The sequence below is a fragment of the Saccopteryx bilineata genome, chromosome 1 (genome assembly GCF_036850765.1).
Source record: "Saccopteryx bilineata isolate mSacBil1 chromosome 1, mSacBil1_pri_phased_curated, whole genome shotgun sequence".
NCBI classification, from domain to species: Eukaryota; Metazoa; Chordata; class Mammalia; order Chiroptera; family Emballonuridae; genus Saccopteryx; species Saccopteryx bilineata.
The window spans coordinates 230,694,474-230,709,466 of NC_089490.1; the positions used below are offsets into that span (position 1 = coordinate 230,694,474).

A 14,993-nucleotide genomic window follows, 5' to 3' on the forward strand; every position below is an offset into this window, starting at 1 on the left:
CAGGAGCTAATAATATCAGTTCTAGAAATACAAAGCAGACAGGACCCTGCCCTGATGAAGCTTACGTTCTGGTGCTAAGGGAACCAACAGTAACCAGACCAAATGTATAATATGGCAGAATGTTAGCACACATCATGAAAAAAATCAGAATTATGATAAAGGAAAGAGGTGCTTCAGGTAGGCCTGTGAGGAAAGTCCTCTCCAGGGAGGTGACATTCAGACTGGGACTTGAGGGTGAGAAGGAGCCGGCCACCGAAGGGGGTGTAGGAGGAACCGTCTCAGCAGAGGAAGCAGCAAATGTCAGGTGTAATACAGTGTGGCATAGAGGAATTGTAGACGGCAACTTTAATATTACCAAAATGTTATGATGCTAATTTTGTAGCTTTTAAAAATGACTTTTACCTGTTAAATAAAATTGAGCAGCTAGTCTCTTAGAATGGAATGGAAGTAAACATTCAGTGACCAATAATAGCAGTGTCATTTCAGTGCATTGGAATCATGTGTTGTCGCTTTATTATTAGGTATTATGACGCTTTCCCCTTTTGATCAAATGAAGACTGCCTCCAACATAGGCGGATTTAACGCAGCCATTAAAAACAGTCCACCAGCCATGTCGCAGTACATCACTGTAGGCTCCAATCCATTCACTGGCTTCTTCTATGCGTTAGAGGTAAGAGTTTCATCCCTGGCCAAGAGTCAGGCCACAGGCTGGTTTTTCAGCTCGTCCACAAAATGGAGATGGTGCCTTAGCCTTAGAAAGATGAAGCAGTTTCCATTTCTCCATTTCGGTTTAAGCTCAAGTGAATCTCCGCTCATTTTCTTCTAAATTCTTTAAATTAATTGAAAAGGTACTAACATCAGTGTATAACAAACTTCTTTGTTTCTGATGCCCCAAGTTCTTGGACACTTGAGTTGCCCTTAGATACTGGGGCAGGGGTCAGAGCTCAGGGGTGTGGATGTCAGCCACCAGGAACTGCCGTTAACAAGGAATTATCTGGCCAGAACCGGCTGCCGACCATCGCTAAGTGGTAAAAATGGCTTCTTAAAGTGGGGAGGGTCAGGTGTTAGACTTGGCAGCTCTTCTCACTTAGAAAGCTGCCTTCTTGGAACTGCCCAACCTATCTTTTTACTTTCATAAAAAATATTTTTATTTTTAAAAGAGGGAAAAGAGCCAGTGGTGAGTAGCTGGGAAATCCAGCCCTCCTACAGGAATGCCATCTTATGTCCTGGTTTAAAATGGTAAATCCTGTGGCCACTTAAAGAGGGAAGTCCTAAACATAAAACAGACTTTTACATTGTGATTTTTACATTGACACCATGTACATAAAACTTCTGATGATATTGCTACCTCCTAAAATAAAGTTTTTCCTGTGCCTTCGGAGAGAAGCCGCATACATACCCTTGCTAGTCCAGGCTTGACAGCCGTTTCTAGCTTTTTAGAGCAGGCCTGGTTTAGAAAGTATGTCTTGTTCCTTTGCCACCTGTTACGTTTTCCACGTGTTTTTTCCCCAGGGAAGCACGCAGCCGTTGCTATCTCACGTGGCCCTGGCCGTTGCCAGCAAACTTACTTCTGCTCTGTTTAACGCCGCCAGGTAATCGCCTAACAGTCACATTAAACCTCATCGAATTCGCGTCCAGCTTGGTTTTGGCTTCTAATCTGATAGTCTGCCCTTGGGAACCCTGGAAGCCTGGTTTTAACCTCCTGCTTGCTCTTTTCAGTGGTTGGCTTGGTTGGAAAAGTAAGCACGAGGAAGAAGCCGTCCAGAAGCAGAAGCCAAAGGTCGAACCGGCCACTCCCTTAGCTGTGAGGCAAGTCCACCGCGCGCCTTTCACATCTGAGTGTTTTTATTTTATTTTATTAATTTTATTTGTATTTTTTCGAAGTTAGAAGCAGGGAGGCAGTCAGACTCCCGCATGTGCCCAACTGGGATCTACCCAGCATGCCCACCAGGGGGCGATGCTCTGCCCATCTGGGACACTACTGTATTGCAGCAGGAGACATTCTAGTGCCTGAGGCAGAGGCCATGGAGCCATCCTCAGCTCCCGGGCCAGTTTTGCTCCAATAGAGCCCTGACTGCGGGAGGAGAAGAGACAGAGAAGAAGGAGAGGGGGAAGGGTGGAGAAGCAGATGGGTGCTTCTCCTGAGTGCCCTGGCCGGTAATCAAACCTGGGACTTCACATGCCGGGCCGATGCTCTACCACTGAGCCAACTGGCCAGGGCCACGTTTGAGTATTTTTTTTTTTTTTTTTTTTTTTTTTGCATTTTCTTTTGCATTTTTCTGAAGCTGGAAACAGGGAGAGACAGTCAGACAGACTCCCGCATACGCCCGACCGGGATCCACCCGGCACGCCCACCGGGGGCCACGCTCTGCCCACCAGGGGGCGATGCTCTGCCCATCCTGGGCGTCACCATGTTGCGACCAGAGCCACTCCAGCGCCTGAGGCAGAGGCCACAGAGCCATCCCCAGCGCCCGGGCCATCTTTGCTCCAATGGAGCCTTGGCTGCGGGAGGGGAAGAGAGAGACAGAGAGGAAGGTGCGGCAGAGGGGTGGAGAAGCAAATGGGCGCTTCTCCTATGTGCCCTGGCCAGGAATCGAACCCGGGTCCTCCGCACGCTAGGCCGACGCTCTACCGCTGAGCCAACCGGCCAGGGCACATTTGAGTATTTTTAAACGGACTGAGATCTGTGGCCTTTCAGTATGCTTAGCTGCTGCTTTAATCTCCCAAGTCCCTGGGGCCTCTGAAAGTCATTGGTGTGATTTTCCCAGTAGAGTGTGAATTCCATGGGGACAATGGTCCTTGCCTGGTTCATTCGTCACCGTCTCCCGGTTCTGTCGCAGGTGCTCAGTATGTATACCTGAGAGTGCTTTTTAGCAGACACCTATCGATGATGATTTTCTTTTTAAAAAGAGTTTGTCAGTTAGCTGTAAAAAATTACAAAGTACTTAAAGATTTCTTTAGAAAAAATAAAATCAGGAATCGCTTGCATTCAGGCTCTCCTCAGAATGCTGGCTTTGCATCCTCGCTGTCTTTATCGGAGCTGTAGGAGGTTCAGAGTATTGGTCAGGTTTGGGAAGAGAGCGTGTGATTTGTGCTAGACTTTGTTTTAAAATTATTTTTTACTACCTAGTATAAAGTACCACCAAATGGCCCTAAGAGATATAGCAAATTTAAACACTTTGGTCAAAGTGAGCTCTGTGGTCCTTTCTCTGTACTTCTTTAGTTTTATTTAAAGTTCTAATACTAATGATAGCTGAAGCACAGGTAGAGATAACTATTTAGGAGAAAGGAAGTTCTCACTTCAGACTGATAACCCTGGTATCAGCAAGATACGATGTCCAGCAAAACTTGAACAGATTAAGAATGAGACCATAAAATAGACAAAAGATGCCCATGTAGCAGCAAGTTTTCCAAAATTCAGTTGGTTGTGAGGGTATTGTGTTTTTTTGTGACAATTGTGCTTAATCGAGGAAAGATAGTTGTAGTAGACTTGATGTTCTCTAAAAATATAAGGCTGTGGGTATTTATATAGAAAACCTGCAAAGTGAAACATAGATGTTTTTATTTTATAATGGAAGAAACAACTATGTATTTTATAGTGTAAAATGTCAGGTGTAAACAGTTCATTATTAATCCATGCAAGGTTCATGTTTCTCTGTATAAAAAACAGATTCAGCCTATTGCGTTTATGCTTTATTTTGGCGTATATTTCTAGATTGGAATGTGATTTGAGATTTGTTGTTTTTTAAATACTAGATTTGGGCTTCCAGACTCTAGGCGCCATGGTGAGAGCATCTGTCTGTCTCCCTGTAACACACTAGCTGCAGTAACAGACGACTTTGGCAGAGTCATTCTATTGGATGTGGCTCGAGGAATTGCAATACGCATGTGGAAAGGTACTGCTTTAGAAAAATTCAGAAAGAAAGGTTAATTTGTCTTTTACCCCCATAGTTGAGCAATATCCCTCATGCACCGTGACCGGAATCCACCCGGCAAGCCCACTAGGGGGCGACCATGCTCTGCCCATCTGGGGTGTTGCTCCCTTGCTCAGCAACTGAGCTCTTCTTAACACTTGAGGCAGAGGCCATGGAGCCATCCTCAGTACCTGGGGCCAACTCATTCCAATCAAACCGTGGCTGCAGGAGGGGAGGAGAGAGAGAAGAGAGAGAGAGAGAGAGAGAGAGAGAGAGAGAGAGAGAGAGAGAGAAAGAGAGGTGAGAGTGGGAGGGGTGGAGAAGTAGATGGGCACTTCTCCTATGTGCCCTGACCAGTAATCAAACCTGGGACTTCCACATGCTGGGCTGATGCTCTATCACTGAGCCACCAGCCAGGGCTATGCTTTCTTTTTTTAATGTGAACTTGGGTCAGCAACACTTGATCCAATCAAGTCATCCAACTGACCTTTTTTTTTTTTTTTTTTTTTTTTTTGTATTTTTCTGAAGCTGGAAACGGGGAGAAACAGTCAGACAGACTCCCGCATGCGCCCGACCGGGATCCACCCGGCACGCCCACCAGGGGCGACACTCTGCCCCTCCGGGGCGTCGCTCTGCCGCGACCAGAGCCACTCTAGCGCGCCTGGGGCAGAGGCCAAGGAGCCATCCCCAGTGCCCGGGCCATCTTTGCTCCAATGGAGCCTTGGCTGCGGGAGGGGAAGAGAGAGACAGAGGGGGGGGGGGGGTGGAGAAGCAAATGGGCGCTTCTCCTATGTGCCCTGGCCGGGAATCGAACCTGGGTCCCCCGCACGCCAGGCTGACGCTCTACCGCTGAGCCAACCGGCCAGGGCCCAACTGGCCTATCTTTAAGTCTAATGAGCTCAGAGGTACTTCTGACCTCTTTTTTCTGTACTTTTCAATTCTCACTGTTATTGCCAATTTCTAAATTCAGTTTTCTGCCTTTGCTACATTCAGTCCACTTCACCAGGGTTGGTTCACTTAGTTTTTTAGTAATTATATCAGTGGGGAATTGCATTTAGCTGCTAATAACAGAGCCAAGTACAGGATTGATATGAAATCACCATGATATCCTCAGGAAGCCAGTCTCCTTCCATGTAGCATCCCCATTCATGGTTATCTCATGGTGCAAATGGCTGCTGGAACTCCAGCCTTCTCATCTGTGTCCCAAGAAGGAGGAAGGTATGAGGCTTTAACGATACCTTTTGCTTTTTACTATTAAGACATCATGATTGAGTCCATGTTGATTATAATTATTAATATCTTGTTCAAGATATTTCATAATTTAAAAATAACCAAGTTTTACAACTTTTCTTAAATTCCTCCCTCCCCACATTCCATCCTACTTCTGCAGGCTACTATTAAACTTAGATTAATTAACTAATTAGTATCCCTTTTCTTCTGTCTCTAAGGGTATCGGGGTGCCCAGACTGGCTGGATCCAAATTATTGAGGACCTCCATGAGAGAGTCCCAGAGAAGGCAGATTCCTCCCCCTTTGGAAACACGCAGGGTCCCAGCCGAGTGGCTCAGTTCCTTGTGATCTACGCGCCACGCAGGGGGATTTTAGAGGTGTGGAGCACGCAGCAGGGGCCCAGAGTGGGGGCCTTCAACGTGGGCAAGCACTGCAGGTAGGCCGCAAGCTGGCGTCTCCCTGGGGGCTGCGAGCAGTGCTTTAGCTGAGGAAAGCTTAGACTGAATCTGCTGATGCGTTTGCACATTGTCAGAGACATGAAACGTTCTTTATTATGGTTTTTCCTGCATGTATCTGATAGCAAAGGAGTCTTCTTGAAAAGGCCATGGTGTATACTGAATGGAGTTTGCTTTGCTGCTGCCATTCATCCCCTCACTTAGGCTGCAGGAGCTCCAAAGGGAAGAGTCCTTCTGAAGTGAGATGTGAAGGCTTTGTTTGCCATTGCAGCTCAGGCCTGTGCTCACTTAACTTAAAAGCGTGTTTTAATAGGTGGAACTCTGCTCATCATGGTCTGCTTGACTTCTGTTTTGGGGATCAGTTTGTATTTATTTGCCTTACTGATGTCCTGGCTTGCTGATAATGTAGGGTTCCCTAGCTATAAAGAGCGCCATTTCTCTAATGTGTTCCATGTTGGTCTGCTTTCTTTAGGCTTCTGTATCCCGGCTATAAAATAATGGGCTTAAATAACGTCACAAGTCAGAGTTGGCAGCCACAGACGTACCAGATCTGCCTTGTTGATCCTGTGTCCGCAAGTGTGAAAACAGTGACCGTTCCTTTCCATCTGGCACTGAGGTAAGATGTCCTGTCTGCTCACTGATGTCCATCTGCTAACTTTTCCGAGTCCCATGTTTTGCTCTTGTTTTGTAGTGATTGTTTTTTTTTCTTATTAGACTGATACTTTTAAAGTTAAGTAGGAAGAACATAAATGACCAAAAAAAGCTGGAGTGTCAGAATTAGAAGGCAAAGTATGTCACATTCTTGAGCGCGTGTATGTCTTGTTTCAGTGACAAGAAGAGCGAGCGCGCCAAGGACCTGCACCTGGTGAAGAAACTGTCCACCTTGCTGAAAACAAAGTCTCCCAACCTTGGTAGGTGTGCTTGAACAGAATAAAGCACACACCGTCACTTTTTAAAGTCATAAGATGTTCCAAAAGGAGCAGTCAAAAGACTCGACGGCCATTAGGAGAGATAGCAGGTCCCCTTCAGAAGGAGGTGGGGTGCAGGTCATCCCGTGTGCTCTGCAGTGAATTGCTCCATCAGGATAGGTTAATGTTTACAGCAATAATGTGAGGGGACCCAGACATCCTTTAAACTGACTGCTTATATAAATACATGCATGTTTCCTTCAGAATAAAGTTTACCTGCAATAAAAGTGGAAGTTTCACTGTGGTCAACTTTCTCTTTCCAGATTTGGTTGAGACAGAAATAAAGGAATTGATCCTTGACATTAAGTACCCTGCAACCAAAAAACAAGTAAGTGTGTGTACACGCTGCCCCGCCAAGTGGCTGTTCTGTGTCCCTCTGATGACCTTCTTTACCTTCTTATTTTTCTCCAGATGTGACGGGCTGTTTTCTTGCCATGTTTTTACTCGTGTTCATTCTTTTTGTTATTCCCACGTGCAAGACCCTGCTATCTCTTTGTTTCTTTTTTTAAAAAGTTAGGACTCTTACTACACATGTGAGTGCATGTGTTTTATACACATACAACCCTGTACAAAATATATGTTTAGGTTAAAGAAGAGAAAAGTAAACCCACGGGGTGTCCACCCAGCTTAGGATAAAGTCGGATCTCATCCCTCATCCCTCAGCCGCCTCCCTTCCCCCATCCCTACGGCAACCAGTGTCTAGAATCTTGTTTCTCTGTTGCTTTTCTCAGCGTTATATCATTTTATGTTTCCTTTAATCATGTGGGTGTATTTCCTGACTTTTAAACTGTATAGTAAAGGGCTCATGCTCCATGTCCCCTGACGTCCCTCCTCCCATGCTCCTGGGTCTCCCCCATGAGGACACACTTGGCTGCGTGATTCACGGACAGTGCTCCGAGTCCCGTGACCACAGCTCAGCCACTCTGCCGTCCATGCATGTTCAGTGGCTGGCAGAGTCTTGCTGCTCTAAACCATGATGCTATGATTACCCTTCCATGTGTCTCCTGGTGCCCATGCGCGGGAGTTTCTCCCAGCCATTGAGATCTTGCTCCTCGGCATCTGTCATCAGTGTGGCGCAAATAAACTCTTAAAAACATTCTCTGTAAAAAATAAAAGTTCTTCATTTATACCTAAGAGGGGAATTGCTAAGGCTCTGAGCTTCTTCATCTGATTGGCTGATGATAAATCGCTTCTGAAAATACTCGTCCTAACACACGTTCCCACTCATCCTGTGGAAGGACCCTTTTGCTCTCCTGCCTCAACTCCAGGTCTAGAATGTAACTTGGGACTTCCTTCCCTCCTGCTCCTACCCAGTCCCCTTGGGATGCTGCTCGGGTCCTAATGCTGCAACCTTGCAGGACACTTCCATCCCCGTGGATACAGTGAACTCCTTGGCTCTGCATCAGGACCAGAGAGCCAATGACTACTCAGTTATTCTAGTTATTTCATTAGTCACAGCTCTCCAACTTCTTTGTCTTTCCCTCTTTAAGCTCCTTCAAGTAGGAGCCTTACTGCATGTGTCTTTTTTATAATCCACAATAGCAAAAGTAATGCTGGATATGTGGGAGAATTCAGTGACTACTCATCACCTTTTGTCCCTTTTATCTTCTTTAAAACCCTTTGTGTTATCTTATGTAGCATAGGCAAGTCCCTGTGACATTCAGTCAAGTTTTCCATTCCACTGATGGTGCTGGTGAGCTGTCCTTTCTTTGGGGGCACAGTCTCAGGTGTTACGGGTCACTCATTTATGAGTGACGTCTAGAGTGACAAGTGGGTGTCTAGAGCGGCCGCTTAGGGAACTGCAGCAGAAATGGGCCACAACCCAAATAGTCTTCTCACCTTGACCCCATGTTTCTTCTCTTACTTCATGGAACAGCACAATTGGGAAACTTAAACATAGTACAAACTGTCACCTTGATATTTTTTTCTTTATACTACCAAATTGTGTAAAAGCTATAGATTTTATAAGACATGCTAGAAAATCTATTAGTGAAAGTTGTGTGTTTTTGACACTAGTGGGAGAAAAACCAGTTTTGACTTTGGAAGACCGGGTAGTAGGTAAGGAAGTAAGCCAGCTGGTAGCTTGTGTCTTAGTGGACAGAACAGGTGCAGGTGATGTTTTTCAGGGTATTTGACCCTTTTGGTCACTTTTTTTTATGTCCTCCAGGTAGTGGAGTCATCCTAGGCCTGACCAGCCTCTTGAGCACCCACTAAGAACCATTTCTCCCTCACAGACTCAAAAATGTTGTGTTTTTTTATTTTATTTTAACAGAGACAGAGAGTCAGAGAGAGGGATAGATAGGGACAGACAGATAGGAACGGAGAGATGAGAAGCATCAATCATCAGTTTTTCGTTGTGACACCATAGTTGTTCATTGATTACTTTCTTTTTTTTTTTTTTTTTTTTTTTTTTAATTTTTTTGTATAGGAACAGAGAGAGAGTCAGATAGAGGGATAGACAGGGACAGACAGACAGGAAGGGAGAGAGATGAGAAGCATCAATCATCAGTTTTTCGTTGTGACACCATAGTTGTTCATTGATTGCTTTCTCATATGTGCCATGACCGCGGACCTTCAGCAGACTGAGTAACCCCCCACTCGAGCCAGTGACCTTGGGTCCAAGCTGGTGAGCTTTTTGCTCAAACCAGATGAGCCCACACTCAAGCTGGCAACCTCGGGGTCTCGAACCTGGGTCCTTTTGCATCCCAGTCCGACGCTCTATCCACTGCGCCACCGCCTGGTCAGGCGATTACTTTCTCATATGTGCCTTGGCCATGGGCCTTCAGCAGACCGAGTAACCCCTTGCTCAAGCCAGCGACCTTGAGTCCAAGCTGGGAGCTTTGCTCAAACTAGGTGAGCCCACACTCAAGCTGGCGACCTCGGGGTCTCGAACCTGGGTCCTCCGCATCCCAGTCCGAAGCTCTACCCACTGCGCCACCACCTGGTCAGGCAGATGTTGTGTTTAGATCTGTGTTTGTCTTATGCCATAGTCTCAGCTTAACCTTTTACACTAATATCACCAATAATAGTCCAATTTAATGTGCTAATCTGAAATGATAGGTACAGTCTTGACCTGCTGTGTCTAACCCATTGTTGGTTCTGATGGTTGCTTCTTTAGGCATGAAGAGAGATTTTGGAACTGGTGATGAAGGCTCTTAAGTTCTACCAGGGGAAGGCAAGGGCAGCTGGGGGGAGTAGGGAGTATATATTTCTAGACTGGCCTAGAGATTCAGCCAGCTGCACCCATGAGCAGTAATTAAGCAGCAATTAAGTTGTTGTCAGGTTTTTTTATATTGGCCTGACAATAACAGTGTCTACTTTTCATTTATGCATATGTAGTATAGACTTACTCAAACTTGTCTTCCTAGTGAGTATCTCTGTCTCGGTTTCTGTTTCATCCTGGCTATCCTATTAAACATCAGTCTCTCTTGCTTGTTTTATTCTCAGTCTGGACTTTTTGTCGTTCTATTTGGCATGCCATGAAATTGATTACATATTAAGAAGTGACTTTAGTTCACAGGTATGTACACCGAAGCATCATAAAAATGGTGCTTCCCTTTGACACTTGGGGCAATGAAAGTGTAGGCGTAAAATGTCAAATGTGAACCAAAATCATTGCCTTCTAATTGCTGGAATTACTCCCTCTCTTCTAGGCTTTGGAGAGCATTCTGGCGAGTGAGCGTTTATCGTTTTCCTGCGTTAGGAACATCACTCACACACTCACAGGTGCTTTAAAAAACCAAGGTAATAGGTTTATACTGATTGGGCGTATGGTCTCACTTCAAATTTTATAACTGACTGTAGAAAGCTATTTATGGTTTATGATACTATCCTGTTTCTTCAATGTGGAAATAATATATATATAAGAAAAATTTATTTCGTATCTTCTAGATTTAGGGGACTTTTTTATTGTACGAGTTACTCTTTATCAGAGCTTTCTCTGAATATGTGGACTCTGTTTCTTACTGTACATATTTGTTTTTGATCTTTCCACTGTGAGGAAAGATACCAGAATAGAATGAAGTGATTGATTATTCTGATATGGTTGTTGGACATTTGACAGTCATTGGCATGACAGGGAAAGTTTGCATTCTTTTTTATTTAACTTATGGGACGAGAGGGATTTTTGAGATGGGACATTCTTTCATGTGTTTTTGACCAAGATAATGGTAAAGTTGATTATTAATGTTCTGTTAGTGTATGCAGTCCACATTTTCTCATCCCCTCTCTCATCAACAAAGTTAGGACTTCCAAAATCACAGACTCTGATTAAGTAATTAGTTCTGGGTTTTCCGGTTTACTGTTCAGAAAGTATTTGTCTGAAAAGAATTTCCTCTGTAACTGTAGGGTCTTAACCATACTCTCTCTCCAGCTGAGCTAGTAAAAATTAACTTATTCTGATTTTCTAATATCAATTACATTGTAGCATGTAGGGCACTGACTTTTTGCTTGTGATGTTAATTATGGAAAGATAGCTTTATATTATATTTAATCCAACTTAAAGTGACCTAATAAACAAATCATAATATACCCTTTCAGGACTTGACGCATCCTAATTTTGAAGTTATTTTTCAACATCTATGTAAAGCTGACTTTTGGTAATCAGTGGTCTCGTTTACTGAATAGAACTTGTTAGAAACACCTTTTAAAAAGCACAGTATACTCATAAAGCCCCTGCCCCTGTTCCACAGTGCTTTAACAACATATCAAAATGTATTAAATCAAAAATTATCTGGCCCTGGGCTGGAAGGAAACCAAATGCCATTGTTGGAGTTTTATAAAATCATTACTCTTTTCAACTTACCCATATATGAGAGTCCTAAAAATCTAGTATTTAGAATTCTATGTTTTATTATGGCTATAACAACTTACACAATATTCCAGATTACTATACCCTAAATAATAGTTCCTGGGGGTTTTTAGTGTCTACCTTTCTAAAGACTAAATATTTGTTTTATATGTAAATATTTACCTTACCATACAGGAATGTATTATATAGTGAGTTTTTTTTCCCAGTATTAATCTTGGGGGGAAAAACCCAAGCTGATTGATAGTATTAAGTGGAATTCTTCTTTTGGTCCCTTTACTAGTCTTTCCTGAGACTGTGTGTGACCCAGCCCACAGTTTCTGGGTGAGCTATGAACTCTGACCCCCCAGCCTGACCAGGAGGCCGGGCAGCCCTCATCCTGTCTGGCTTCAGTGGGTGGGCCTCACAGGCAGCATATGGGGGACGGGGGGAGAGAACACGAGGAATCTAACAGAGAAAAGCTTTTTCTGAATCTGTCAAATAAATCTCTTCCATGTATTTCTTTCCTTCTTCCTTTCAGAGCTCGAGTCTGTGGACGAAGGGTTGCTGCAGTTTTGTGCCAGTAAACTGAAATTGCTCCACCTTTACGAATCCGTCTGTCAGTTAAATTCTTGTGATTTTCGTTCAGACGCATCATTTTCTGATAACGTGAGTAGTCCCATTACTCACTATACAAAATAATCTCTCTATTTTCCATTTTTAAGACTGGCAGTAAAGAAGTAGAAAATTAAGAATCTTTATAAAGCATAAAGTTGTATTTTCCTTATAAGACCCGCTGCTGGCTCTTTGGGCCTCACTGCTAAATGTATGTTATTTGTGCTAGAAAATTAAGTTTTACTGTTAATCCGTTTGCACTACCGTAGAACCGTCTAGTTTTCTCAGGTCACTTTTTAAGGTTACTTCTTATAGTACAACTTATGGACAGCATTTGCCAGTTAAAATATGGTCAGTTTACAGAAGTAGCCAAGCTCTAATTTCCTTTAAAGGAACAAAAATAATGATTCTGCCAATAAATAAGACCACTTTTTCTGTGTTGTTAGAAAACTAAGTCAGCTCATTTATCATGTCCTACATAATGAAATTCTTTTAAAGATTTCATCTGACATCCAAGTGGTTAAAAAGATAATTATAGGACATGTTCTATGTTTTTATTCTATAAAACATAAAGTGATAGAACCTTGTAATCTTTATTACAGTGCAGCATTGCTCATTTCTGGGGAATATATGTAAAATTCTTCCCATGCAGGGAAAGTTTCTTAAATGGGGAAGAGAGAGAAATGTGTCCTCTCTTCCCCTCAGATGACTGTGTGACTGACCAGTTTCCTAAAGGAAAGCTATTATTAAAGTGATTTTTGTGATGTGACGTTACTGATGGTGCTTTTAAGAAAGTTATCTGAAAGTTAATGAAAGCCTTTTATTTTAAATATACATATAGCAATAAAAATGTCTTAAACATAAAAATTAGAAAAGATTTTCTCTCTCTAATGGAAATTTGCTACGGAAAATTTATGGTCTTTAAAGTGTGTGTGTGTGTGTGTATGTGTACTTTTCCCTAATTTAGGAAAATAATAGCATCAGGAGATGTTTTGCACATATTTTTGTAAAATAATTTGAAAGGCTGGCAGGTTGTATCTGGGACTTTTCACTCTCTATGTCTGAGAGCCACGTCGAGGATTTGCACGTAGATACAGTAAGGCTTGTTCTCCAGTGTCTGTATTCTACAGTGTTAATGCTGCTTAATAAATGTGGATTCAGTTTCAAGGCCCTGGCCGGTTGGCTCAGTGTTAGAGCGTCGGCCTGGCGTGCAGGAGTCCCGGGTTTGATTCCCGGCCAGGGCACACAGGAGAAGCGCCCATCTGCTTCTCCATCCCTCCCCCTCTCCTTTCTCTCTGTCTCTCTCTTCCCCTCCCGCAGCCAAGGCTCCATTGGAGCAAAGTTGGCCCGGGCGCTGAGGATGGCTCCATGGCCTCTGCCTCAGGCGCTATAATGGCTCTGGTTGCAACAGAGTGGTGCCCCAGATGCGCAGAGCGTCACCCCCTGGTGGGCAGAGCGTCACCCCCTGGTGGGCATGCCGGGTGGATCCCGGTCGGGCACATGCGGGAGTCTGTCTGGCTGCCTCCCTGTTTCCAGCTTCAGGAAAAATACAAAAAAAAAATGTGGATTCAATTTCTTACTGAGTAACACTTTAGTTTCCTCAGAATCACAAGGATGGCAGTGACACTCTGTTATTTTTCTGATTATACAGTAGCACATTTATTAAAATTCAAGAAACTTTCCAAAAATGGTACTCTTAATTGACTTTATATAAATAGCTTCCTACTCATGAATGTGAGAGTCAGGTTTTAAGCAGAGTACATGGTAGTGGTCACATTCATTGAAATCCCATCTTTGGCTTAATGTATTGCCTTTCATTTCAGATGATAGGGTTGGCACGTGGCACTTCACAGAGCGAGACATGGTTTATTCAGATTCTTTTTCCTATTTTTAAGGACTTGGCTGCATTACTACGCCTCGATGAAAAAGAACTTTTAAAGCTGCAGGCATTATTAGAGAAGTACAAACAGGAGAACAGCAGGACCACCGTCCGGTTTTCTGATGTGAAGGATGGTGTGTTGCCTGTGAAAACGTTCCTGGAGTATTTAGAGTGTGAGAAAGACGTGATCAGCATCAAGAAGATTAGTGAAGAGGAGTACGTGACCTTAGGTAGGTAGAATAATAAACCGCTGCTGGAATCCCTTCTCTTCTAGAAGAAAGTCTGGGAGGAGCTTATAGCATATCGGAGATTCAGTTTTATTTTGAAACAGAATTGGCCAAAAAGATGTAATGAAAATTTTTCAGTTAGCTAAAGCTACTCTGATTATATAGGCACTATATCGTAAAAGTTGTGTCGTGTTAATAAGTATGCTTAAGAGACAAGGTTAGATATGTAACGATGTGCTCTGTGCTTTAACAAGTCAGGCACATTGAACCAACCACTTCTCTCCTTTAGTGTTGTGCTGCCCTTCAGGGGGTTAGGCTGTACAGCTCAGGAAGCTTGTCCAGGTGGTGAGTAGCCCCTGGTTAATGCATTCTGTCCTGTTCACTAGGCAGTTTCTTCTTTTGGAAGTGTCTGCATGGAGAAAGCTCCACGGAGGACATGTGTCATACCCTGGAGTTGGCTGGACTGAGCCCGCAGCTGCTGTTGGTAAAGCTCTTTATGGTGGATGCCATTCCGCTTTGCTCACGTCACCGGAGTTTATTGGAGTGACACTGGTTAATAAAATTATACAGGTTTCAGATGTACACTTCTGTAATACATCATCTGTATATTGTTTTGTGTGTTCACCACCCAAAAAGAATTGAACTCTTATTTATATGTTAGCCTGTGGTAGAATTGGTTGTTACACGTCATTTCGCTTAATGTCACAAACTGTACTGAGGATGTTACATGAGGACTTGGTGTAATGTGCTCCTTAATAGAGGCTCCCACTGGAAGGTTGGGCTTACCCACGGAAGTGCTGGGCACGGTGGAATTTAGGGCCCTGAAAGGTGAGAAAGAGTCTCTTAGGTAGACAGGGCACCCTGTTCTGCCCCTCACGTCACGTGATGTCACAGCCAGCCACTTAATTCCCCACCCGAAA

General features: G+C 43.7%; 1 protein-coding gene across 2 annotated transcripts in view; it reads left to right on the top strand.

The window, feature by feature from the left end:
- The window catches only part of RAB3GAP2 (RAB3 GTPase activating non-catalytic protein subunit 2), a 55,737-nt gene that overhangs the window by 25,062 nt on the left and 15,682 nt on the right, over window positions 1-14,993 (top strand). Inside the window, exons 10-21 of one of the 2 annotated variants that reach the window (XM_066238090.1) lie at window positions 522-670; window positions 1,513-1,592; window positions 1,720-1,809; window positions 3,757-3,896; window positions 5,363-5,579; window positions 6,071-6,214; window positions 6,427-6,509; window positions 6,830-6,894; window positions 10,220-10,310; window positions 11,894-12,021; window positions 13,863-14,076; window positions 14,460-14,557. In XM_066238090.1, the coding sequence (XP_066094187.1) occupies window positions 522-670; window positions 1,513-1,592; window positions 1,720-1,809; window positions 3,757-3,896; window positions 5,363-5,579; window positions 6,071-6,214; window positions 6,427-6,509; window positions 6,830-6,894; window positions 10,220-10,310; window positions 11,894-12,021; window positions 13,863-14,076; window positions 14,460-14,557 (1,499 nt within the window). The remainder of the gene's footprint in view (window positions 1-521; window positions 671-1,512; window positions 1,593-1,719; window positions 1,810-3,756; window positions 3,897-5,362; window positions 5,580-6,070; window positions 6,215-6,426; window positions 6,510-6,829; window positions 6,895-10,219; window positions 10,311-11,893; window positions 12,022-13,862; window positions 14,077-14,459; window positions 14,558-14,993) is intronic. The other variant, XM_066238092.1, reaches the window with a different exon arrangement.